Source organism: Halichoerus grypus, chromosome 2 (assembly GCF_964656455.1).
Source record: "Halichoerus grypus chromosome 2, mHalGry1.hap1.1, whole genome shotgun sequence".
In the NCBI taxonomy this organism is placed as follows: domain Eukaryota; kingdom Metazoa; phylum Chordata; class Mammalia; order Carnivora; family Phocidae; genus Halichoerus; species Halichoerus grypus.
In genome coordinates this window covers 118,928,719-118,951,887 of record NC_135713.1, presented here as the reverse complement: position 1 = coordinate 118,951,887, position 23,169 = coordinate 118,928,719, and the positions used below count along the sequence as shown (strand labels likewise).

The 23,169-nt window shown below is 48.5% G+C and overlaps 3 protein-coding genes across 3 annotated transcripts; 1 reads left to right on the top strand and 2 right to left on the bottom strand.

The window, feature by feature from the left end:
* The first annotated feature begins 2,056 nt into the window (after positions 1-2,056).
* Positions 2,057-6,981, top strand: WDR55 (WD repeat domain 55). Its single transcript, XM_036123842.2, has 7 exons — positions 2,057-2,349; positions 5,197-5,297; positions 5,384-5,471; positions 5,561-5,740; positions 5,837-5,936; positions 6,020-6,189; positions 6,274-6,981. Exons 1-7 carry the CDS (start codon positions 2,159-2,161, stop codon positions 6,593-6,595), a joined length of 1,152 nt encoding a protein of 383 aa, XP_035979735.1. The 5' UTR covers positions 2,057-2,158; the 3' UTR covers positions 6,596-6,981.
* Positions 6,830-9,569, bottom strand: DND1 (DND microRNA-mediated repression inhibitor 1; the record flags this gene model as incomplete). The annotated part of the gene is made up of 3 exons (XM_078067440.1): positions 6,830-7,772; positions 8,458-8,919; positions 9,317-9,569. Coding segments are annotated over 3 exons (1,173 nt in total), but the record flags the coding sequence as incomplete, so codon positions are not given.
* Positions 9,570-9,988: 419 nt separating this feature from the next.
* Positions 9,989-23,164, bottom strand: HARS1 (histidyl-tRNA synthetase 1). Its single transcript, XM_036123765.2, has 13 exons — positions 22,987-23,164; positions 22,618-22,707; positions 17,983-18,102; positions 15,655-15,750; positions 14,628-14,753; positions 13,652-13,759; positions 13,405-13,503; positions 13,053-13,146; positions 12,751-12,878; positions 12,419-12,661; positions 11,048-11,164; positions 10,727-10,873; positions 9,989-10,393 (listed from the first exon to the last, which is right to left on the bottom strand). The coding sequence occupies exons 1-13, from the start codon at positions 23,074-23,076 to the stop codon at positions 10,322-10,324; spliced, it is 1,530 nt and encodes a 509-aa protein (XP_035979658.1). The 5' UTR covers positions 23,077-23,164; the 3' UTR covers positions 9,989-10,321.
* Positions 23,165-23,169: the final 5 nt, after the last annotated feature.

The window sequence follows — 23,169 nt, the reverse complement described above, 5'->3', positions numbered from 1 at the left end:
TAAGAGGGCTACTAATTCCACTGATTGTGTAAAATGCCCAGTGCAGAAAGTTAGCTTTCCTTGAGCTGTGGTTCTAGATTCCTAGACAGTAAGGATCCTAGCCAGGACACCTAGTGGAGAAGGAAGTAATGACCCCACTGATGGGCAAGAGGTAGATAGAGGAACACAAGGATGGTTAGTCTCAAATGTCAGACTCATTCAGGCCCATTTGGGGGCCCACTTTTAGCACAGAGATTCCCTGGGAATTAGAGTCCACCCAGTGGGCTGCCAGTCTGATCCCAAGGTTGTGCAGGACAGGACTAGGCTGTAGGTGAAGGCAGCTGATGAGAATCCCTTGGGGAACAAAAATGGATTTATGCCCTCCTGAGCACTTTAGTAATTCTAAGCACAAATTGCTGCTGCTTTGGCTGAAGGGATAACCTTGGGGAAGTGCCTTGGGGGGGATTCTCATGCTAAGCCCGCAGGGTTTGATGCCCTTCAACACCTGAAATATTTGCCAAAGGCTCTGGCCTCTGAATCATTCCATCCCCAGCCTTTTCCTCCTCTCTGCTCATCGCCAGCACTTCGGTCTGGTGCTCATAAGGATCATCCCTTTGCCGTTGCCTGCCCTGAGCCTAAGACCTCTGGGATCAGCACACACAAGGAAAGCTAGAAGACCACCTTAACCTTGCCTTGCCTTTGGTCACTTTCAGCTTGATAGGGCAAGAGCATCTGAGGAAGGCAGCTTTGCGTATGGCCTCTAGGAGGTTGAAATTGGGCTCTGTCTGCAATAGCACCTAGAATGCCTAGTATCAGACAGTAAAGGACACCCTGGTTTCATAGTTGTAGGCATTGGTCCCAGTTAAGAAAGAGATCACAGAGACCTGGCTTAGATGAAGATACTTAGAGGGTCATTAAATTTAGGACCTGGGGGTTGAGGTATGTGGCTGGCTCAGTCTGTAGAACATGTGACTCTTGCTGTCAGGTCCTGAGTTGAAGCCTTGGGCAACATTGGGCAAAGAGCTTACTTAGAAAACCAAAAAACCTGGGGGTTGATGGTCCATTTAAAAAATCCATTTCTGCAGGGGAGCCTGGCTGGCCGGCTCAGTTGGCAGAACATGGGACTCCTGATCTCATGGTTTGTGTTAAAGCCCCATGCTGGGTGTTGAGCTTACTTAAAATAAAATCAGTTTCTGTGAATATCACCAAGCCTTGTGGACATGCCCAAGGTCCTCTGGTTGGCCACATGGTGAGTGACAAGGACCCCCAACACCACATGGCAACTTTTCCATTCACACAGGACATAAGGCTTCTCTGAGGTCCCTCACCTCACTTTCACCTCCCATTGAGGAGGTTGGGCATCAGTATATAAGATGTCTTAGAAGGCTTAGTAGCACAGTGATGTGAGAAGCTTCTCTTCAGTCCCAGGGGCTTGTGCTCCTTATGTGCCCCACCACAGAGTGTTCCCATCTTTATGGAACCTGTGAGAACCAGAATGTTCAGAACGTCGGCTGTTGTGCCCGTTTTCCTCTTAAGCAACTCCTTGCCAGCTCTGAGCACTGCTGGCCTGGCCCTCTGAGGGTATGCAGCCAAACTGCAGGAACCGGCAGGGCGCTGTTCCTTTGGCCCCGAAGGTGTTGAGCATAGGCCGCAGCAGTTTAAGCGTGTGCTTGGCCGGCCTGACGTCCACGACCTCCACATACCGAATTCTCGCGGTGTGGGGCTTTCGCTGCTTCCGGACTAACCTGGAGGCTGCTCTTGGGTGTCACCAAGCCATGAAAGACTGGCGTCCCCCTTTCCTATCCTGAGGGCAGTAAATCATCCTTACTAGTTGCGGGAGGGAGTCCCAAACTGTCAGCATCGATCAGGATGAGGGGAAAGGACTTAAACAGTTCCCAGCTTTACGTGACGGGATCAAGGACAGCACTGACAGTCGCGCCGTCTACCTGGCCCAGCAAAGGGCCACGGTAACACGGACACGCTGCTCACCTTGACGAGGGCCGGGTCCTGGGATCCGCTCCACCCACACGCTAGCTGCGGCCGACCCGCCTTTGCCCGTCTTAGCGCCACTTCCGGCTCCGCCCCCAAGGCGGAAGTGGAATCTGGGCCGCTCCTCCAGGCCGGTGGGAGGGTTTGGGCTCACCGCTCTAGAGTTGATCTGCTCGGAGTCCTTCGGTGCATGGACCGCACGTGTGAGGAGAGGCCCGCCGAGGATGGGAGCGACGAGGAGAACCACGACTCCACGGAAACCCCGGTCCGCATCCGAGACACCCCGGAAGACATCGTGCTGGAAGCACCGGCCAGCGGGCTGGCGTTCCATCCGGCCCGCGACCTCCTGGCGGCGGGGGACGTGGACGGGGACGTGTTCGTGTAAGTGCTGGGCAGGGCTCGGGGCTGCGAGATCTGGAAGCTCCCTCGGGATGGAGGTGGGATGAGGAGAGAAAGGTGCAGAGAGACAAATCTTGAAAGACTCATCTGATCCGATTCGTTCAATAACGTTTGGTTTTAAACCAGTTAACACACAAATCTCTTGAGACAACTGAAAGGAAGACAAAGTGGCTGGAATGTCCTGACAAAGCCCAGAGACAGTAGCAGGACAAGAAGGCGTTCAGGACACTGTTATTTTTCACTGGATTATTTTACTGAGCCTGAAACGGGTTGGGCCCCTTCCGCTTTGCTTCTTGCCTGCTTTAATCTTTCAAAAACACAAATCTAACCACCTCTCTTGATTAAAACCCCTCAGTAGTTTACCTTTGTTTTTAGGATTAAGTCAAAACTCCTTAATCTGGCTTTTAGGGTCTTGGCCATCTGGTTCTCGCTTTCCCCTTACTTTCTGTGCTCATTCATTCTTACCTTTTTAATGTATCTTAAATCCTCAGTTCTTTTGCGAGTTATTCCTTCTGCCTGCAAAACTTTCCCCTCACTTGTACCCAATATCCCTGAGTTCTCAACATCTCTACACTTGCCCTCCCGTTCCCTAGACTGAGTTAGATTACCCATTAGACGCTGCTGCGTTGGCACCAGATAACTTTCCCTCATAAACTTCGTATGGTTTGCACTCCTACATCCATTTGTGTAATTATTTGAATGCTTGTCCCCTTCACTAAAAAAAAAAGAAAAAAATGTTTTTCAAACTTTTTGACCTCGCCGCACACCAAAAATAATTTTTATGTGTGATGCACCCCGATATTTTCTGGTTTATTACGTTGTTACTGCAGGCACACAGACAGAAAATGCTGATCGCAGCTCACTAATGGGTCATGGCTGGAGTCTGAAAAACGCTTTTCTGTAATCTGTAGTCTGTTTTGTTCTCCATTGTATCTCCTGCTTCTAGACCACGTTAGGTGCTCAGTGTGTGTCTGATTTTGAACAAGAGAAGTAGGCTGGAAGCAGTGAAAAGTCATTGAAGGTTTTAACCAGAAGAGTTGTGCTGTCAGATTTACTTAATGACATTAAACCTCAACCTCCTCATTAGCTTCAGTCACCTTGGGCAAGTTAACTTCCATATTTTCCTCTTCAAAAACGATGTAGTACAGGCATACCTTGGAGATCCTACAGGTTGGGCTCCAGACCATCGCAATAAAGTGAGGCACACAAATTTTTCGGTTTCCCAGTTCATATAAGTATACTCTATACTGCAGTCTGTTAAATGTGCCTTAGCATTAGGTCTAAAAAACAATATACATACCTTAATTAAAAAATACTTTATTGCTAAAAAATGCTAACCGTCATGAATGAGTCATAATCACTGGTCACAGATCACCATAACAAATATAATGAAAAAGTCTGAAATATTGTGAGGGTTACCAACATGTGACAGAGACACAAAGGAAGCAGATGGTGTTGGAAAAATGGCACCGACAGACATGCTCCATACAGGGTTGCCACAGACCTTCAGTTTGTAAAAAATGCAGTGTCTGTGAAGCACAATAAAAGGAGGTATGCCTGGACCTACCTTGCAGAGCAGTCAGGTGTATACTGAGTTCAACAAATGTGGGTTCCTTTCTATTACTATTCATACTTACTTACTTCATGCCAGACACTTGGGGGTCACTCTGAACCTCCACCTTTACTCACATCAACATTGCTTCAGTTTGTCTCCTTTCCTACCCTCAGCCACTGCCTTTTGGCAGGCTTCTGACTTCTTCCATGACCATTCCAAAGAGGTTCCTTTTCCCATAGGAGTAAATTCATACTTCTGCTTGGCCTATATGGTCTCAAGTCCAGTCCAACCCGTCTTTCCAGATTCAGCCATTTCACTCTCCTGCCACTGGAACCCTCCTCATTCCTTGTCTCTGCCCTAGAAGGGACATTGATTATCTGCCTCCAGTATCTGCCCGATGAACTACTTATTCTTCGTGACCCAACTCACATCTTGACCTTAGCTTTCCAGGGCTCTTTTCTCATGCTAGGCACTGGGACAGAGCAAATAAGGAGACCCTGTTCTGCTCACCGAAACTCCCTAGCAATTAAGTACTTTGTCATCTGGCCCTTTTTGAAGATCTGCTCTGAGGTAGGCACTAGGGATACACTCTGGACAAATACTTGCCTCAAAGCTGAGCTTCCAGGCTGGCCCTTCTCTGTTCCACCTCCATTTTGATCCTACCTCCTTTTCAGCATGTGGCAACAATATTCTGTAATTAGTTTTAACTTTCTTTAGCTCATATAGACCTGGAGTACAAGAGCCCTATCTTTTGTTAATTTTTGTATTTCAAACTCCTGGGGCTATTCTTTTTTCTTTTTTTTTTAAGATTTTTGAGAATGAGAGACTCAGAGCACAAGCTGGGGGAGGGGCAGAGGGTGAGGGAGAGGGAGAAGCAGACTCCCTGCTGAGCAAGGAGTGGATCCTAGGACTCTGGGATTATGACCTGAGCTGAAGGCGGACGCTTAACCAACTGAGCCACCCAGGCGCCCCTGTTCTGTCTTTAGCACATAGTTCACGCCCTCCATAGTGGTCCAGATCTAGTATTTCCCCAGGCTGGGGCTTTTAAGGATGACATGGGGTCAGTTCACAAAGAAGTCCTGAGCAAATATACTTTGAATGTATGTTGAATTAAAGACTGAACATTTGAAAATGGAAAAATGGGATGGTAAGCTCCGTGGGTTTGGTGGTATGTAAGCAGCAGTTCCTAGAGAGGTGGAAGGTTGACTAAGTTGGTCTTTATATTCCCTGCTGGCAGGATCTGGAGTCATTCACTCTCTTCCTCCTCCCCCTAGCTTTTCCTACTCTTGCCAAGAGGGAGAAACGAAGGAGCTCTGGTCCTCAGGTCACCACCTCAAATCCTGCCGAGCTGTGGCCTTCTCTGAAGATGGACAGAGTGAGTATGGGGCAAGGCAGCCAGCCAGCAATCTGTTGGCAAGGGAGCAGTGAGCAGCACCATGACCTGGGCACCTCTCCCCCCAGAACTTGTCACTGTCTCCAAGGACAAAGCCATCCATGTTCTAGATGTGGAGCAGGGCCGACTGGAAAGACGCATTTCCAAGGCTCACGGGTAAGGGGAGCTAATTGTGTGTTGAGGTCAAGGGTAAGGTGGTAGGTTCCTCCCGGGACAAAATGCTTCAAGCAGCTCTGTGTCTCTAGTGCCCCCATCAACAGTCTGCTGCTGGTAGATGAGAATGTCCTGGCCACTGGGGATGACACGGGTGGCATCCGGCTCTGGGACCAGCGGAAGGAGGGCCCCTTAATGGATATGCGGCAGCATGAGGAGTATATCGCTGACATGGCTCTGGACCCAGCCAAGAAGCTGCTGCTTACAGCCAGGTACAGCCTCAAAGCTGCCTCCCTTTCCCTTCCCTGTCGCAGCTCCCTCCTTCGATGGGAGCTTTGGCCAAGCCCGCTGCTCTGTTCTCTCTACAGCGGGGATGGCTGCCTGGGCGTCTTCAACATCAGGCGGCGCCGGTTTGAACTGCTCTCAGAGCCTCAGTCTGGAGACCTGACCTCTGTCACGCTCATGAAAGTACATCTCGGTGTGGGGGTTTGGGAGCACGACAGGGATCTGTTCTGACAGGGCCCCCCCAGACATGGTTTCATTCCCTGCAGTATGGGAAGAAGGTGGCCTGTGGCTCCGGTGAAGGCACCATCTACCTCTTCAACTGGAATGGCTTTGGGGCCACAAGTGATCGGTTTGCCCTGAGAGCTGAGTCTATTGACTGCATGGTTCCGGTCACTGAGAGCCTGCTGTGCGCTGGTTCCACTGACGGAGTCATCAGGTGAGAGAGGCCGGGACGGCCCTGAGGTCGCACGAGGGGCGGACCGAACCAGCCAAGACCAAACTCTCTTTTCTCTCTGCCCAGGGCTGTCAACATCCTGCCGAACCGTGTGGTGGGCAGCGTGGGCCAGCATGCCGGGGAGCCTGTGGAGAAGCTGGCCCTCTCCCACTGCGGCCACTTCCTGGCCAGCAGTGGCCACGACCAGCGCCTCAAGTTCTGGAACATGGCCCAGCTGCGGGCTGTGGTCGTAGATGACTACCGCCGGCGCAAGAAAAAGGGGGGGCCGCTGCGGGCGCTGAGCAGCAAGGCTTGGAGCACAGCTGACTTCTTTGCAGGACTGAGGGAAGAGGGAGAAGACTGCGCAGCTCAGAAGGAGGAGGAGGAGAGTGAGGATGACAGTGACTGAGGGCATGAGCGGAGTCTCAGGATAGGTCCCCCCCGGCACGTCTTGCTTCCTGGGCTGGATACGAGAGAGGCTACAAACTTGTACTGGTCTTGGGCCGTGCACAAAGGTGCAGAGCCAGAGGCTCAGGCCTGAGGATGCGGAGGGGAGGAGGCAAGTACTTGCTCTGTGGTAGCCGCTCGCTCGGCCAGTGGGAGAGAAGCCCACGGCTGGGGCAAGACCGCACGGACACAGGTGTACACCAACCAGGGGTTTAATATAAATACAACCAGCAGAAAAACCCAAAACCACATACACCATAACCAGGAAGTCACGTAGTGGGGACACAAGGCAGATTTCTGACCCTCTGGCTCAGCCAGCCTCCAAATAAAATCAACAAAGATGACAAATCAAGAAAATAAGAAGTGAGATTCATACTGGGCTGTGGGAGAAGAGGGGGTGTTTGTGTGTCTATCACACAGAGAAGGGCCAAGGAGTACCGTGGGGCCAGGTCAGACCCTGGGCCGGGAGGGGGAAAGCAAGGGTCCCTCACCACCACTTAGCCAAACCTGAGCTTTCCCAGGCCTCCGGGGGCCCTGCCCCAGCTGGGAGGCTGTGTCAGAGGTAGGGCGCGGCCCGTGCTCCTCCTCTTTGAGACTAGACGGCGGCTGCCCAGGCCTGCTGGGCTGGGGACTAACACAAGCTCTGCCAGCTCGTGCAGGCTGCCTGCGAAGAGGACAGCGTCACTGCTTAACCACGGTACCTGCCTCGGCTCCCGCAGACCGTACAAGGCTGGCCCCCGACTCCCGCAGTGCCTCTAGCATCCTGGCAGACACTGCATCCTTAGCCACCTCATGCCCGTTCTGCCCATCCGGGGCCAGCACCACCCAGATGAGGCCGCTGAAGGGCACTGGGTGCCCAGGGATCACCACCTGGTACCAGAAGCGGTGCCAGCCGGCAGGGCCTGTGCCCAGACACTTGGTGAGGAACACGGGGCTGCCCAGCTTCATCCGCTGGCACAGCAGCTGCAGGGCAGCGCGAGCCCCTTGGGACTCTAGCTTGTCCCTGGCTGGGGCCAGCCAACTGCCGTCCGGCTGCAGGCTCTGCGCTGAGGGACCCAGGAGCTGCTGGCGGAGTCGCTGCTTCAGGTCTGGCTTGAGCCACTCCACCGCCACCTGCTCTCCGCAGAGGCGTGACTGCCCTGCAGGAAAAAGGCAGAGACGAGGGGAGGTCTAAGCCCTGGATCCAAGCTCCCAGGCCCTGTGAACCCTTTGGAGTCTACGCGGCCTGTTTAATTTCTAGCCTTCCCATTTCCTGGTGGTGTGACCTTGGGCGAGTTAACTTCTCCAGGCTTCTTTGTTTCTTTGAAAAGGGGGCGTAGTGGCTGCTACCTTCTTAGTTCCCTTATTGGAGTGCCGGGGGATGCAGGCTTTGTCTGCCTCATAACCATCATAATAGCTAACCTTTACTGTGATTACCTGCCACCACTCAGGGAATGTGCTAAGTGCCACCTAATTCTCACAACAGCCTGAGGTAGCAAGTTCGATAGTAGATAAAAGGTAGACTCCGTAGGACTGCCTCGGGCGAATTAATTTCTCCCCAAACCCTCTCTTCATATCTAAAGAGGGAGATCATTCTGTGTTTCACTGGAATGTTGGAGACTAAGTTAGGAGATAATGCCTGGGAAGCGTTAACGTAGGTGGCACCTGGGAGCACCAGCGGAAACTAAAAATCTCAGGTCATATATAGTATGACATCGAAAACTCAGACTTGCTTTACCCTACGATCTTGCTTTACCCTCTATGCTGACGTGTAAAGTGCAGGGCGAAATGTGTCTGGCCCCCACCAGCAGCCCCCCCCCTCTCCCCGCAGCCTCGCCCCCCTACCTTCCACCAGGGCTTTTTTGGCCATGGCGGCGGCGCGGTGCGAGTTGAACTTGAGCAGCGCAATTTGCGCGGGCGCCGGCCCGGGGCTGGGCATCAGCAGCGCCTCCTGCAGGCCGGGACCCAGGGGCTGCAGCGCGAGCAGCAGCGCGCGGCGGCTCAGCGCCGGGGGCAGCCCGTCCACACTCAGCTCGCACTTCTCCGTGCTGCGGCACACGAGCAGCGGGCAGGCCGGCCGCAGCGGGTGGTTGTGCAGCGTGGCGATGGCCGCCTGGGCGCCGCGCCGCGAACTGTAGCGCGCGTAGGCGAAGCCGCGGTTCAGGCCGCTGAAGGTCATCATCAGGCGGAACTCGTAGAGGCGGCCCACGCGCTGGAACAGTGGGATCAGCTGGTGCTCGTACACGTCCTGGGGCAGCCGCCCGATAAACACCTCGGACCCGGCCGGCGGCGGGCTGCCCACCCAGCCTGGGGGAAGGGGCGGGAAGGGGCACCGTCATCCTCCGGGACGGCTCCGGCTTTCGGGCCCGGGCACCCAGCGCGAGAGGGCCTATGAGCAAACGTCCGTGAAATGGGTGCAGCACTCGCACCCCGAGCCGTTGGCATAACCATAACCGGGGTGCCTAGCTAACAACGCGGCTGGCGCAGGGTAAGTGCACCTTAAGGCTGGCTCCCTCCCTCGGGGGGCGGGGGGCAAGGTGGGTGGCTGGAGAGCCACAGACAAGTCTCAGCTGCTTGATCGGAGGGGGTGCAACGGGTAGAGATTTCTGCCTGCAGAGCACTGGGCTAGGCCCCTCCCCCAGAGGGTGCACGGTCGGGACCGTCGAGGCTGGCGGGGCCCGGCAGGCGTAGGGCTGGGACGTACCTGGGGGTGGCCCGCCATACTTCCTCTGCCCGTTCACCTGCACCAGGCGGATGCCCGTCTCCCTGACCCACGCCTCCAACGCCGCCTTGTTCTCGGGATTCACCCTCTCACACCACAGCTGAAGGCGAAAGGGCAGGTTGGAATGGCGGATCGCCGCGCCCGCCCCCCACCTCGCCTGTGGAGCCGGAGCCCAAGGGGCCACTTCTCCCTGCGCAGGTGGCGCTTGTCGAGCCCCTCTTGCCAGCCACTCACCTCACACTCCCGCTTGGACTGCATGGCTCTTGGGCCAGCCCGTCGGTACCCCCTTTATAACCTCCTCCGCATCTCCCTCTGGAAGTTTCCCTACTCCTCCTCCCCCCAAGCGCTCATTGGCTCTAAACACGACCCCGCCCCCCAAGGGGGTGGGGGTATCCACTGCACGTGCGCCGCGGGAACCTCGGACCCTCAGGTGAAAGCTAGAGCCCTTAACTGGTGAGTGTGCGGGCAGCGCCGGCTCCTCGGGCAAGGCCGTGCGCGGGAGGCAGGAGCCTCAGCGGCACCCTCCACCCCGGGGAGGCGCCCGGGGGGCCTACTGTCCGTCTCTCCCCACTTTCGCACCGCTCAAGTGGTTGGAATGGCAGGCCCAGGCTCCCACAGGGAAGGCAGGGCTAGACAACAGTGACACAGGCAGGCTCCGGTGGTTGAGTCATTTTATTGGACCTTTAAGGATTAGGGGGGAGCACTCCCTCCATCTGGTTAGGGTCCTGCAGGGGCGACCATCTGAGGCTCGGTCCCTGGAGCACAGACTGGACTAAGCCCCCAGGACATCCTGTGGAAAAATTGTGTAATACCTGGCCACTTTTGCCTGTGATTACCAATAAAATAATAATAAAAAGTCTCCGTTCTGACCACCGTTCAGGTCTTCCTGCTGGAACAGAAGTGTGCAAAGCGGTGAAGTACATATGCAGAGTTTTGTCTGAGCCTCACATGGTGCCAGTCCCACTTTCCCCTGATAGTTTGCTCAACTCAGCAGATGCAAAGGGGCTGGCTTGTTCTCCTTTTGATTTCTTCCACAAGGTCTTCTCTTCGGACGTCCACCTGGCCAGGATGGGGAAAGAAGGTGGTATGAGCATCTCTGACTCCACTGCTCCTAAGTGCCCACTGCTTCCCCTAGTCATCAGACTTGGCTCAGCTGGGAGCAGGAACGCAGGCAAAGGCAGGCAAAAAGTAGACAGTGCTTCCTGGGGGAGCCAGAGACACAGGGTATAGATGGAGATGGGACTCCTACCCTACCAGGACCATAGTAACAGGTTAACCTTTAGTCCTTTCCGAGTGGGCACTAACATGAGTGCCAGGCTTTTGCTCGGGTCTTGAATGGGCATGGCCTGCCAGACATTCCCTGTCCCTCAGCCTTCCTGCCCACCTACCTACCTCTTCCCTGCTGGCCACTGAGCGGAGCTTGATGACCCCATCCTTGAGCTCCTGCTCACCGATGATGGCCACCAGTGGGATGCCTGCCTCCTCACAGTATTGCAACTGGTTCAGCAGCTTTGGGTTCTTCTTGTAGAGCAGCTCTGCCTGCAGGGGACCAGGGCAGAAGATGAATGCTGGCTTCTACTGCCCTCAGGGACAACTTCCTTGGGGCCCAAGTGCTCTTGGCCCTCCTCCACGAAGTTGCTATGGATAAGCTTTTATTTAGTTTGTTCCTAGCACTCCCAAGTCTGCTGCCACCCTGGGGCTGGCCTCCACTACCTTGATCCCAGCATCCCAGAGCTCCGAGACGAGCTTCAGTCTCTCCTCCAGCAGCTTCTTCTGGGCAGATGCCACAAGCACCTGTGTCTCTGTGGTCCGTACCTTCTCCTCCAAAGCCTGGGGAAGGGGCAAATAAGTAAGAGTCAGAGAGCTGGGCTATCTTCAAAGAGCAAACAGAGCAGGCTGTTGTCAGGATTCTGAGAGACAAGGCCCAACTGCACGAGCTCCACAAGGACAGGGGCCCTGTCTTCTCCCCTAGCAATTGGGCATGAGGTGGCTCCTAGGAGATGTAAGAAATGAACTGACTGGCTTGTACATATGACTTGCCAGAACAGATCATGTAGGGCAAGAGTAAAGGTAGTTTACATACAGTAACTTCAAACTTGTTTCCTTCTAGTACCTTACGGGTCCAAAAGAACATTCACACAGAAGTGATACTGTGAGCTCACCCAGTTCCCACTTACTGTCTGCCCAGTCAAGACACTGTGCCTCTTATACTTTGGCCACAGGGCCCAACCCAGGGTGTGGGTGGACAGGGGGAAAGGGAAAATGCTGCTGCTGCCCCTTGTCTTTTTCTGGAAAACTATTTTCATAGTTCTTAACAACATAAGATACCTACTGGAACAGTGACCTCAACTGGGAAACATGGGTGGTTTCCGCTCCAGAGAAAAGGATGGGAGCACTGGGAAGATGACTGCCAGAGGATTCCCCAAGGGATGAAATGCAACCAGCCAGTTAAGAGCAGCAGCAAAGGAGTGCTTAAGGCCATGAGGGCCTTCCCTGGTGTTACTCCAGGGGCTAGAGAGTCAAGATAGCCATCTGAAGGATCCCAAGACCTCAGATACATGCTTACCACTTAGAGACAACATCAGAGTAGTTAGGAGCAAGCCTTTGGAGTTAGACTGCCTGGATTCAAATTCTGACCCTGCTACTTAAGAGTTTCACAACCTTGAGCAAATTATGACCTATAATGCTTCAGCTCCCTTGTCTAGAAAATGTAAACAATACATTTACAGGGCTGTGTAAGAATTTTACTAGATAATGCATGAAAAGCACTAAGCATGGTGCCCAGTACAGAGTAGTAAAATATTAAGCATTCTGTATTCTGAAGAAGATCCGGGTCTTTGGTTATAGCAGCTATGACTTCTGACAGTGCTGAGGGAAGCAGGGACCCAGAGCAAGGATTCTGTGAAGAATGATCAAAGATCCATAAAGCTGGCCTACAATGGGGTGCGAGTCTGTGAAAGACAGCAACCATCTTTTCTCCATTTCTTTCCAGAGATGCTCCTTGACCAAAACAGTACTATTTGCCCCCTTGAAGATCAAAGAAAACAGCTCACATGCCACCAGCTGCCCACCCCCAGGACGTACCTCTAGCCTCTGCTCCACAATGGAAAAGATCCGCTCCACGCCAATGCTGAGCCCCACGCACGGCACCTTGCGTCCTTTAGGGTCGAACATGCCCACCAGTCCATCATAGCGTCCTCCAGCAGCCACACTGCCCACCCCCAGGGGCTCTTCCCCTGCTCGGACCGGGGTTTGTAGCAGCACCGCCTCATAGATCACCCCAGTATAGTAGTCTAGCCCTCGAGCAAGGCTCAGGTCAAAGGAGATCTGTGGAGACAAAATCATAGTACAAGATGAGGATCAAGGAACTGAAACCCCGGAGTTCAGCTAAGGTGTCCACCCCCAGCCTGACTCACCTTGTCAGCAATGCCAAACAGGGTCAGGTATTCAAACAGTAGTTTTAGGTCTCCCAGGCCCTCCAAGGCCTGTTTGTTTTGGGACAGTTCAGGATCCTGGAGCAGCTGTTCCACCAGGGATACCCCACCTGGGAAGGTATCATTTGTGAGCCAGACTGACTGACCGGACTACACATGTATGCACGTGCACAAGCGCGCGCGCACACACACACACGCTCACACACACACACACACACAGTTGTTTTGGCCTAAGATTTGAGGCCAGTTTGATGGCTCTTGGAGAGGCAGGGTCTGTTCCTCACCATGCTGCTGGACATAGTCCCCAATGCGGTCAGCCACCTCTGGCGCAAGGCCCTTCTCTCCCACCATCTCGTTCTTTACTTCCTCCCAGGACACCTAGGCAGACAGATACCAGTAAGGGACCCCTGGGTAGTTCTCCACTGCAGAGCAAGTGTGGGCCCTCCAGAAGTTGCCTCCAGAAGTTGCCTTTCACCCTATATTCTGGGGCTAATCTTCCTTTGGTGAGCACAGAGGCACGGCCCCTCTCTCCTGATCTTGTTTTACGTCTCTCAGAGCAGCAGATGATTCTCTGCCATAGCTTGGAGATAAAGGAAATGGACTGAGAAAAGAAGAGTGGCGTGTTTAGGTCATTACCTTGTCCAGCTTGTCCACCGAGGAGCAGATGGTCCGGAACTTGCTATCAGGCACACCACAGATGGCAAACATCCCATCTAGGATGCGCCGATCATTCACCTGCAGGGACCCAAGGCACAGGGAGGAGAGGATCTCTTTGTGTGACCATCAATAGTTTTGGTCACTTGGGCTACTGGTCTCTCTGCACAAGGATCTTCTATGAGAAGCTTGGCCCAACTTTGCCCTCCCAAACCCGTTCAGCTCTGACCTTGACCAGGAAGTCACCTATCTGAAGGGAACTCAGGATCTCACACATGATCTTCAGGCATTCTGCATCAGGGATCATGGGGTCAAATTGTCCGGCAATGTCAAAGTCCTGCAGGGAGATGGGTAGGTATAGTCCTCAGAGTTTTAACCTTCTTAAGGGCAGGGCGGGGAGCGGGGGAAGACACAGCCCTGGGGCTCTGCTTTTTCCCTATAAAGGCCTATCTGCACTCATGCACATACCACCTTCTTCATTATCTGTCCTATCACCAACCCAGAGGAAACTCCCAGCATTCTTGGGTCTCTTACCCATCCTGGTTTCCCTTCTGTCTACATTCCTTCATTATCTCACTCATGTATTTATCCTTATTTTCTCCTACCACTGTGGGGGCAAATATATGGCCTTAGTACTTAGCCATTTTCTCTATTTATTCAGAAGCTCTGCCACCACTCTGGATGATCTGATACTTCAAATCCAATTTCCCCATCCTTTGCTGTGATCCAATCACTGTGGTTTAATATAAAGAACAATGGACCAAAAGTTCTACTCCTGACTTTGGCTTTCTTATCCCTATGATCTTTTTTTTTTTTTTTTTTTTAATTTCAGAGGGAGAGACAGTGAGAGAGGGAACACAAGCAGGGGGGGTGGGAGAGGGAGAAGCAGGCTTCCTGCCGAGCAGGGAGCCTGATGTGGGGCTCGATCCCAGGACCCTGGGATCACGACCCAAGCCGAAGGCAGACGTTTAACGACTGAGCCACCCAGGCGCCTCCATCCATATGATCTCTTAATCTTGCTGAGTCTCAAATTTACTCATATGTAAAATGGGGAGAATAATCCCTATCCTCTACATGAAAATGCTAAAGAAATCGAAGGTTAGCACTATCTGGTGCATCCAGTTTGTTCAGTGCACCATGAGTACTCAGTAGATTCTACTAAGTTGAGGGAGGGCCAAGTTCCCCATCACGCCCCACATACTCACACACTGATAGAATTCCCGATACCGGCCGCGGGTCATGGCTGGGTTATCTCGCCGATATACTTTGGCTATGTGGTAGCGTTTAATGTTGGTCAGTTTATTCATTGCCAAGTATCGAGCAAAAGGAACCTGGTAACAGTTAAGGAGAAAGACCCCTCCTCACACAGTCCGGCAGTTGATTATCACCACCAACAGAAGCTGGGGTCTAACCTCTATGTGTGAGTAAAACCACAACCTGTAAGATTAAGAGCATTTCTGAACATCAGAATCAACTTTGTTAGCACAGCAGAAGTCTCAAAAAAGATTAGGGTTCCTCTCTCTTTGGTTAGTGTCTCCCCTGGACTATGCTGAGCACAGGAGGGGGCCAGGCAGATCGGCCAGAGAACAGAAAAAGGTCTCCATGTAGGATTTCTGAGCAGATGATTCTCTGACATAGCTTGGCGATAAAGGAAATGTACTGTTGGTCAGTTAAGGAGAACTTTGCCCACTGGACAGGGCAGGGGAGAGATATTCTGGAGCCAAGGGATTACTGAGTTGGAGCAGGTTCCCAACATAAAGCTGAGGTCTCACTCGGGATTCAGAAGACTTTTAAGGCTATGTTCTATTTAGCTAAAGTCCCATTCCTGATTTAAAGAAGTAAGTTCCAGGGACGCCTGGGTGGCTCAATCCGTTGAAGGTCTGCCTTCAGCTCAGGTCATGTTCCCAGGGTCCTGGGATTGAGTCCTGCATCAGGCTCCTTGCTCAGTGGGAACCTGCTCCTCCCTCTGCCTGCCACTCCCCCTGCTTGTGCTCTCTCTCTCTCTGGCAAATAAATAAATAAAATCTTTAAAAAATAATAAGGAAAGAAAAAGACAGAAAGAAAAAAAAAGAAAGGAAAGGAAAGGAAAGAAAGAAGTTCCCTGATTGCCATAAGCATCATATTTAATCCCACCTATGTCTGGCTATCCCCAAACCTGAGGCTAGAAATAGCCCCAGCCCAATGAGAACCGAATTGATCCAAAGTACCAAGAGCCCAAGTTTAGAAAGATACAGTAAGGTCATAGCGAAGGGATAGTAGCTCTCCACCCTGGTCCTTCAGGTCATAGATAAGCTTAGAGTCTTCTCCATACTTCCCAGTCAGTGTTTCCTGGAGAAAATATAAAGAAAGGTGGTCACAATGATAAATATAACAATTTAAAAGGAAGTTTTAAAACAAAAACCCACCATCTTAACATGACTGATTCCAACTTGTCTATACTTCTTTTGCTGTCTATCCCAATGCTTATGTATTTGATGTTAACTATAATAAAAAGGAAATACCAATTTCATTTTCTGCTTATCACATTTCCATTTTGTGACACAGCTGAAGTATTATTTTTAAAAGCTGCATAATACTTCAGTGAGAAGCAGCTCTATATTTCCTTCCTTCCTAGTGTTACATTGTTAGTTGATTAGGTTATTCCAAAAAAAAAAAAGTTCCATAACATTTCAATAAATACACTTTGGTATATAGTTTTTTCTTTGGAATATACATTTTTTGAGAATTAAACTCCTAAAAGTGGATTATTAGATCAATAAAATGTTTTTATGACGCTTAAAGTTTGAACAATGTCAAAAGGCAAAACTGAAATAGCAGTTCTTGCGATGTGATGCCTTCAATAAGGTGATAACATATTTCACTTACCAGACTGGTGGCAAAGTTTAAAAAGCCTGAAAATTCCCGGTGTGTAGAATTAGAAACACTCATACATTGGTTGGTGTTATGGGCTGAACTGTGTCCCCTTCAAAATTCATATATTGCAATCCTATCCCCCAGTAACTTCAGAATGTGACTATATTTGGAGACGGGGTCTTTGAAGAGGTAGTTAAGCTAAAATGATGTCATTAGGGTGGGCCCTAATCCAATATAAGTGATGTCCTTATAAAAAAAGGAAAATTGGACACAGACAGAGGGAAGATGATATGAAGAAACTGGGAAGACACCATCTACGGCCAAGAAGCGAGGCCTGAAACAGATCCCTCATGATCCTCCATAAGAACCAACCCTGCTGACACCCTGTCTTGGACTTCTAGCCTCCCGACACTAAATTTGCTGTGTAAGCCCCCCAGTCTACAGTTCTTTGTTATGGCAGCCCTAGCAAACTAGGAGAATTGGTAAACATAAATGAGTACAATCTTTTGACCCAGCAATTTCATTTCTATGAATTCACCCTGCAGATGAATGCCCACCAGTACCAGACATTGTTCTAAGCACTGAATATAGATCAGTGAACAAGACAAAGGTAGTCCATACCGTCATGGATCTTTCCTACCAAGGAGAAGAGACACTAAGGCAAGGAAACAAATGAACAGATGATTTCAGTTAGTTACAGCTGCTCTAATGGAAATAAAACAGGTCAGTGTGATAGACAAAGGATATTTCATTTATTTATTTATTTATTTATTTTTTAAGATTTTATTTATTTATTTGACAGAGAGAGACACAGTGAGAGAGGGAACACAAGCAGGGGGAGTGGGAGAGGGAGAAGCAGGCTTCCTGTGGAGCAAGGAGCCCAATGCGGGGCTCGATCCCAGGACCCTGAGATCATGACCTGAGCCGGAGGCAGACGCTTAACAACTGAGCCACCCAGGCGCCCCGACAAGGGATACTTTAGACAAGATAGTTGCAGAGGACTATTTGAAGAATGGCATTTTAGTTGAGATCTGAAATTAAAATCTTTAATCTCTATTTTAATCTGAAATTAAAGCCAAACAGAGTTAGGGGCAAGGGAGTTCAAGAGGGAAAAGCAAGTACAAAGGCCCTGAGATAGAAACATATTTAGAATGGTCCAGTCACAGAAAGAAGACCAGAGTAGCACAGTGGCCAAGGGGAAGAATAGCACGAGATGAGGCGGGCAAGATAGGCAATGGCCAGATCATGCATGGCCTTGTAAGCAAGAGTAGAATTTGGATTTTGTTATAAATGTAATGTTTTTAAACAGGGAGTGTTGTAATCTGTTTTTTTTTTTTTTTTTTAACAGTAAAGAACTGGAAACAATCTCAGGGTCCATGAACAGGAGACCAGTTATATATTGATTCTTTATATGTATGGTTTGTATGTATCTCAAAACATCTCAAGTACAGGTACCAGGGAATTCACAGTAGAGAGGACCATAACAACTTTCACTAACAAGGGCTCTCTTCTGGAAGCCACCAGCCATGACCACGGCAAATAAAAAGCAGGGCCTCTCCTTCTAAACCAGGCCTGCTCCCCTTCTCATTGGAGAAAATACTGGCCTTTGTCCCCAACAGGAGAGAGACCTCTCACTCTCTTGTCATCTTCTGTGTTGTTTGTATATCCACTCTCCCACCACGCAATTTCTCCTCACCCATCCCTCACCTTTAGTTCAAACACAGGCGTATCGATTACTTCTGCACCATGACGCTTGAAGCAGCTGACGATTACATCAAACACCTTCTCCCGAACAGCCATCTGCCGGGGACTGTAGTCTCTTGTACCCTTGGAGTCCAAATTAGCCAAAGAATCAGGGATGGGATTTAAAAACAAACAGGGAACATGCAGGTCAAAAATATAAAAGCATGACCTCAAAGATGACAAATGCAAACACTGCCTCAAACTTTTTTTCCTATGGGCTATGGAGTTGTAAAACAAGCACAAACAATTCCCTAGTAATTATCACACCCATCTGCTATCACCCTTCTAAATTCTATCCGCTTTTTAGCATGGTTCTATTTTCTAGAATTCTTAGAATGCTATTTTCTCTTTTTCTTTTCTTTCTTTCTTTCTTCTTTCACACTATTTTCTGAGTAGTTTTCCTAAAAACTCTTTTTCTGTGATACCAGAACATTTCCCTTCCTAAGAGAAAACACCTACCTGATGAAAGGTATATAACCAACTCAAACTGGCTTAGCTAGTTGAATTCCAAATTTTATAAGTAACATTTTCCCCCAGCATAACTTAAAAAAAAATTCTAATAAATACTATTTGTTCTCTAATTTGTTTCTAATAGCCCTGTGACATAGGCTGGGCAGATACCTTTTATGGATGAATTACAGGATATTGAGAAGTTAAATCATTACCTAAGGCCACTCAGCAGGTTCGTGGCAGTCAGGACTAGAACGCTGTTCTTCCCGATCAGAGCTTCTAATCTGGGTGTTTACACCCTACTCTCAAGTCTTTGGTCTCAGGACCTCTTTAAACTTTACTATTTATTAAGGACCCCAAAGTGGATTATACCTATCAAAGTTTATTGTATTAGAAATTAAAACTGTGAACATTTAAGAATATTAATTCAGTTAACAAATAGTAAATCCATTACATGTTAACATAAATAACATTTTAGGAAAATGTAACTACTTCCCAAAACAAAAAACATTTGGTGAGAAGGGTGGCGTTGATTTACATTTTTGCAAATCTTTAATGTCTGGCCTAACAGAAGACAAATGGGTTCTTATACATGCTTTGTGCATGTATACAATTCTGCTGTGATGTTGTTCTGGTTGCATACAGAAGATCTAGCCTTACAAAGATGTGTAATTGTAAAATAAGGAATATATATTTTTTTAAGATTTTATTTATTTATTTGACAGAGAGAGAGAGAGAAAGAGAGCAAGTATGCGCACACAAGCAGGGGGATCGGCAGGCAGAGGCAGAGGGAGAAGCAGGCTCCTCGCTGAGCAAGGAGCCTGATGTGGGGCTCGATCCCAGGACCCTGGGACACATGACCTGAGCCGAAGGCAGCCGCTTAACAACTGAGCCACCCAGGCACCCCAAGAAGGAATATTTTAATAAACTTTTCAGCTAACTGTAGATATTCTTCTTAAACTACACCAAAATCCAACAAATGGTAGTTTCTTAAAGATTGGTTGCAGTGTGGAATCTGAAACTTCAATGAACTTTTCACATTGTTACATTAAAATCCATTACTTATATACGGTACCCAGAATTCACAGAGACAGAAAGAACAATGGTTACTTGGGGACTGGAGGGAGGGTAGAGGGGGTAGTTACTGCTTAATGGGTGCAAAATGTCAGTTTGTTATGATAAAAAAAAAAGTTCTGGGGATGAATAGTGATGATGGTTCCACACAATGTGAACCTACTTAATGCCACCAAACTAGACTTAAAAATGGTTTAAAAAGGGGTGACTGGGTGGCTCAGTTAGTTAAGCATCTGCCTCTCCCTCTCTGCCCACCCCCTGCCCCCAGTGCTCTCTCACACACGCTGCTCTCTCTGTCAAATAAATAAATAAAATAAAATCTTTAGAAAATGGTTAAAATGGCAAATTTCATGTTACATATATTTTACCATAATTTTCAAAATAGCGATTACTCCATCTTGTACTTTGAATGAATCTTGTACCCATGCATGATTTTACAACATTATACATTGGTCATGTGGAAAATATTGGTTCATCAATAAATTATACAGAGCTTCCAAATATTTACGCACTTCATTATATCAGAAAACACATTTGTTAATACCAACACAGAGCTCACCAGGAAAGTCTTTAACTACTATATTGGGAAGCTGTCTAGATCATGGGGAAAGATACAAGTTCCCTAAAATCCTAACTTTCACTTGAATGTTTGAATTTTATCACTGGCAACAAATATTCTCAGATGCTTTCCTTGAGGTGACAAAGCTCACTTCATTTTCCTCAAGATGTCTGCCAAATACCCAAATCTTTAAAACAACAGTTTGTCTTTCGAATAAAAAAGGTGTCCTGTGAAAAAAGTAGCTAGTTAGCTTAAATTCATGCAATGGCACAAGCGTTTTTCCTACTTTGGAATGCAGCAGAAGTGCTTTATGGATACTTCCCATTTCATCACACAGAATACTAAAAAAGTGTACTCAAAATGAGTCATTTTTGAGTAATAAAACGAGTAATTTTTACTGTTTTATCAAGGACATTCCTAAGTAAAATTGATTTTTTTTTTTTTTAACCGCGAGTGCATGAAAGTAAAGAACATGATGGCTATTAGAATACTGTAGGGCCACTGTCATGTTTCATGCTAAGATACCAGCAGTTCTACTCACCAGTTTTGCATCTTCATAGCAAATGTGGTCACAAAGGCAAATAACGTTTTGGTATAATCATAAAAATAATTTTGACCATAAAAACCTCTTGAAAGAGTCCTGTCCCCATGATACTGAGTTTTCTGTTAATATAAATCACACATCAAGGAATGTGTTTCAACAAATTAAAGTGGATATTAACTCTCCAGTATAATTTCACTTTCTTTTAAAATAGTATAGAAATTTTCAAACACACATTATAGAGAATAGTATCATACATCAGCACATTATCTACTACCCAGCTTCAATAACCATCAGCATCTGTTATTTTTACTTTATCTAAGCCCCAACTTTTTTTTTTCCTGGAGTATTTTAGAGTAAATCCAGACATTATATCAGTTTGTCCCTAAATATTTCAGTCTGATTCTCTAGTGCACAAGGTTTAAAAAAAGCCAAAACACTACAATACCTTTATTACAACCAACAAAACAAACAGCAACCCTTTCATATTATCTAATACCCAAGCCATGTTTAATTTTCCCCAATTGCCTCAAGAATACTTTTTTATGGTTGACTTGTTTGAATTAGATTCTAAATGAAGCCCATTCACCGTATTTGTCTCTTGTCTAATCCACAAGTTTCCTTTCCTTAAAAAAAAAAAAAAAAAAGTCATTTATTTGTTGAGAGAATTGAATCTTTTGTCATAAAGAACTTTTCATAATCTAGATTTCATTAACAGTATATTCAATGTATCATTTAATACATTCCTCCATCTCCCATATTTCTGGTAAACTGGTAGGTCAGAAGTCCCGATTAGATTCAGGTTCAATTTTTCTTGGCAAGAATACTTCATAGGTGGTGCTGTGTACTTCTTATTGCATCACATCAGGAGAAACATAATGTCTGGTTGCCCTGCTTTTAGTGATGTTAGGATTGATCACTGGGTTTAAGTGAGGCCAGCCTGATCTATCACAAATTCCCCATTAATTTTTCACTAAATAGTATGAAAAACTATTGATAATCACTGCTTTGTGATTTTACATTGTCTCTTTAACATCTGAAATTAGCTGTGCGTAGAAAAGACTAGCTTAATGGATTTAGGAGCCCAAAGAATGAACCTAGAAAGGCGACACCTCAACACAAGGAAGACCCTTCTCCTTTGGAATCCAGTTCCACATACAATTATTGAATTATCTGTTCAGTTCCAGACACATAGTCTCAGCCTCTCAGGGTAAATAAACCATGTGAATAATTAAAAGTCACCAAGAAATGCAATAGTAGAGATATATATGAAGTGCCAAGGGAACCCAGATGAAATGGTAAATAATTCTGTTTATAGAACTTACAAAGACCGACATCTGAACTGAAATCCTGGAGACTGGGCTAGTAATCTCCAACGTCATTCCAATCCACTCCACTCTCCCTCTGTATTTGGTTCTACCCTGGAAACTACCAGGGCTCCTTTCTCCTTCAGGATTTCCATACTCTACCTGAACCTATCTTCCTCAGGCTCTTTCCCTGGCTAACTCCCATTCATCTTCGGTCAGTTAGTATATCACTTCTTCAGTGACGTTTTTTCAGACTCTCTAGTTCTTATTTGTCTCGGAGAATTCTTATTATTTCTTTATATCATTTATCACAATTTATAATTACATCTTCAAGAGTGGGATTATTTGTCCTACGTCTGTTCCCTTCAGTAGGAGGTAAGCTCCATGAGGGCAGGCTATATAGTTCACCATGGCATACTCACTGCTTCCTACGGTGCTAGGCACATAGTAAACACTCAATAAATATTTACTGAATGAAAGAAGGAGTAGCAGTAGCTGGCATACTCCCCTAAGCACCCAGCTGGCCTAGTTTCTGCCATCACTTTGCTATCCCAGAATGACGCAGACTCCAATTCAGCCCAGCGCCCAGAGCAACTGTTCAGGGAAGCAGGGGCATCCACCCTTGGGAGTGGGATTAGGGGCTTTCTCCTTAAAGGAATTATATTTACCTTGGGGGTTTTGAGCACAAACTTCTGTTTCCCTTCATCAGGGCCCAGCTGCGCCTTCAGTTTCAGTAGTTTTGCCACCTCCTCCTCGATCTGTGGAGGTAAAGTAGGTGCTGGGCTATCATGTCTGCCACTCCCTTCCCTCCTCAGCCATTCATTCAATATCCTTCCCTCATCAGAATCTGGGGCCGATCTCTCGCCTCAGGCCCAGCTTTGCTTCTCTCGGGTCCTACCCCGGCCACCTCCCCACCCAGGCTCTGCTTCTCCCTACCGGCCCGGTCCCTTTTCCCACATCTTTCCTCTATGCAGACCACCCAGCTCTATGTCCTCCCTGGCTCTACTTTGGCCTCTCCCCTGCCACCTGGGTCGCACCTGCTCAGCGCTGGCCTTCTGCTGCTTGAGGGCCCGCACGCGCTCTCCCTGAAGTCGTACTAGCTCCTCTAGTGCCGCACGTTCAGCCATACTGCGGCCACCTGGCAATGAGCGCTGCCTAGATCGGCCCTCGGTGCCGCAGCCTCAGCTCGGACAACTTCCGGCTATCGAGTCACTGGCCCA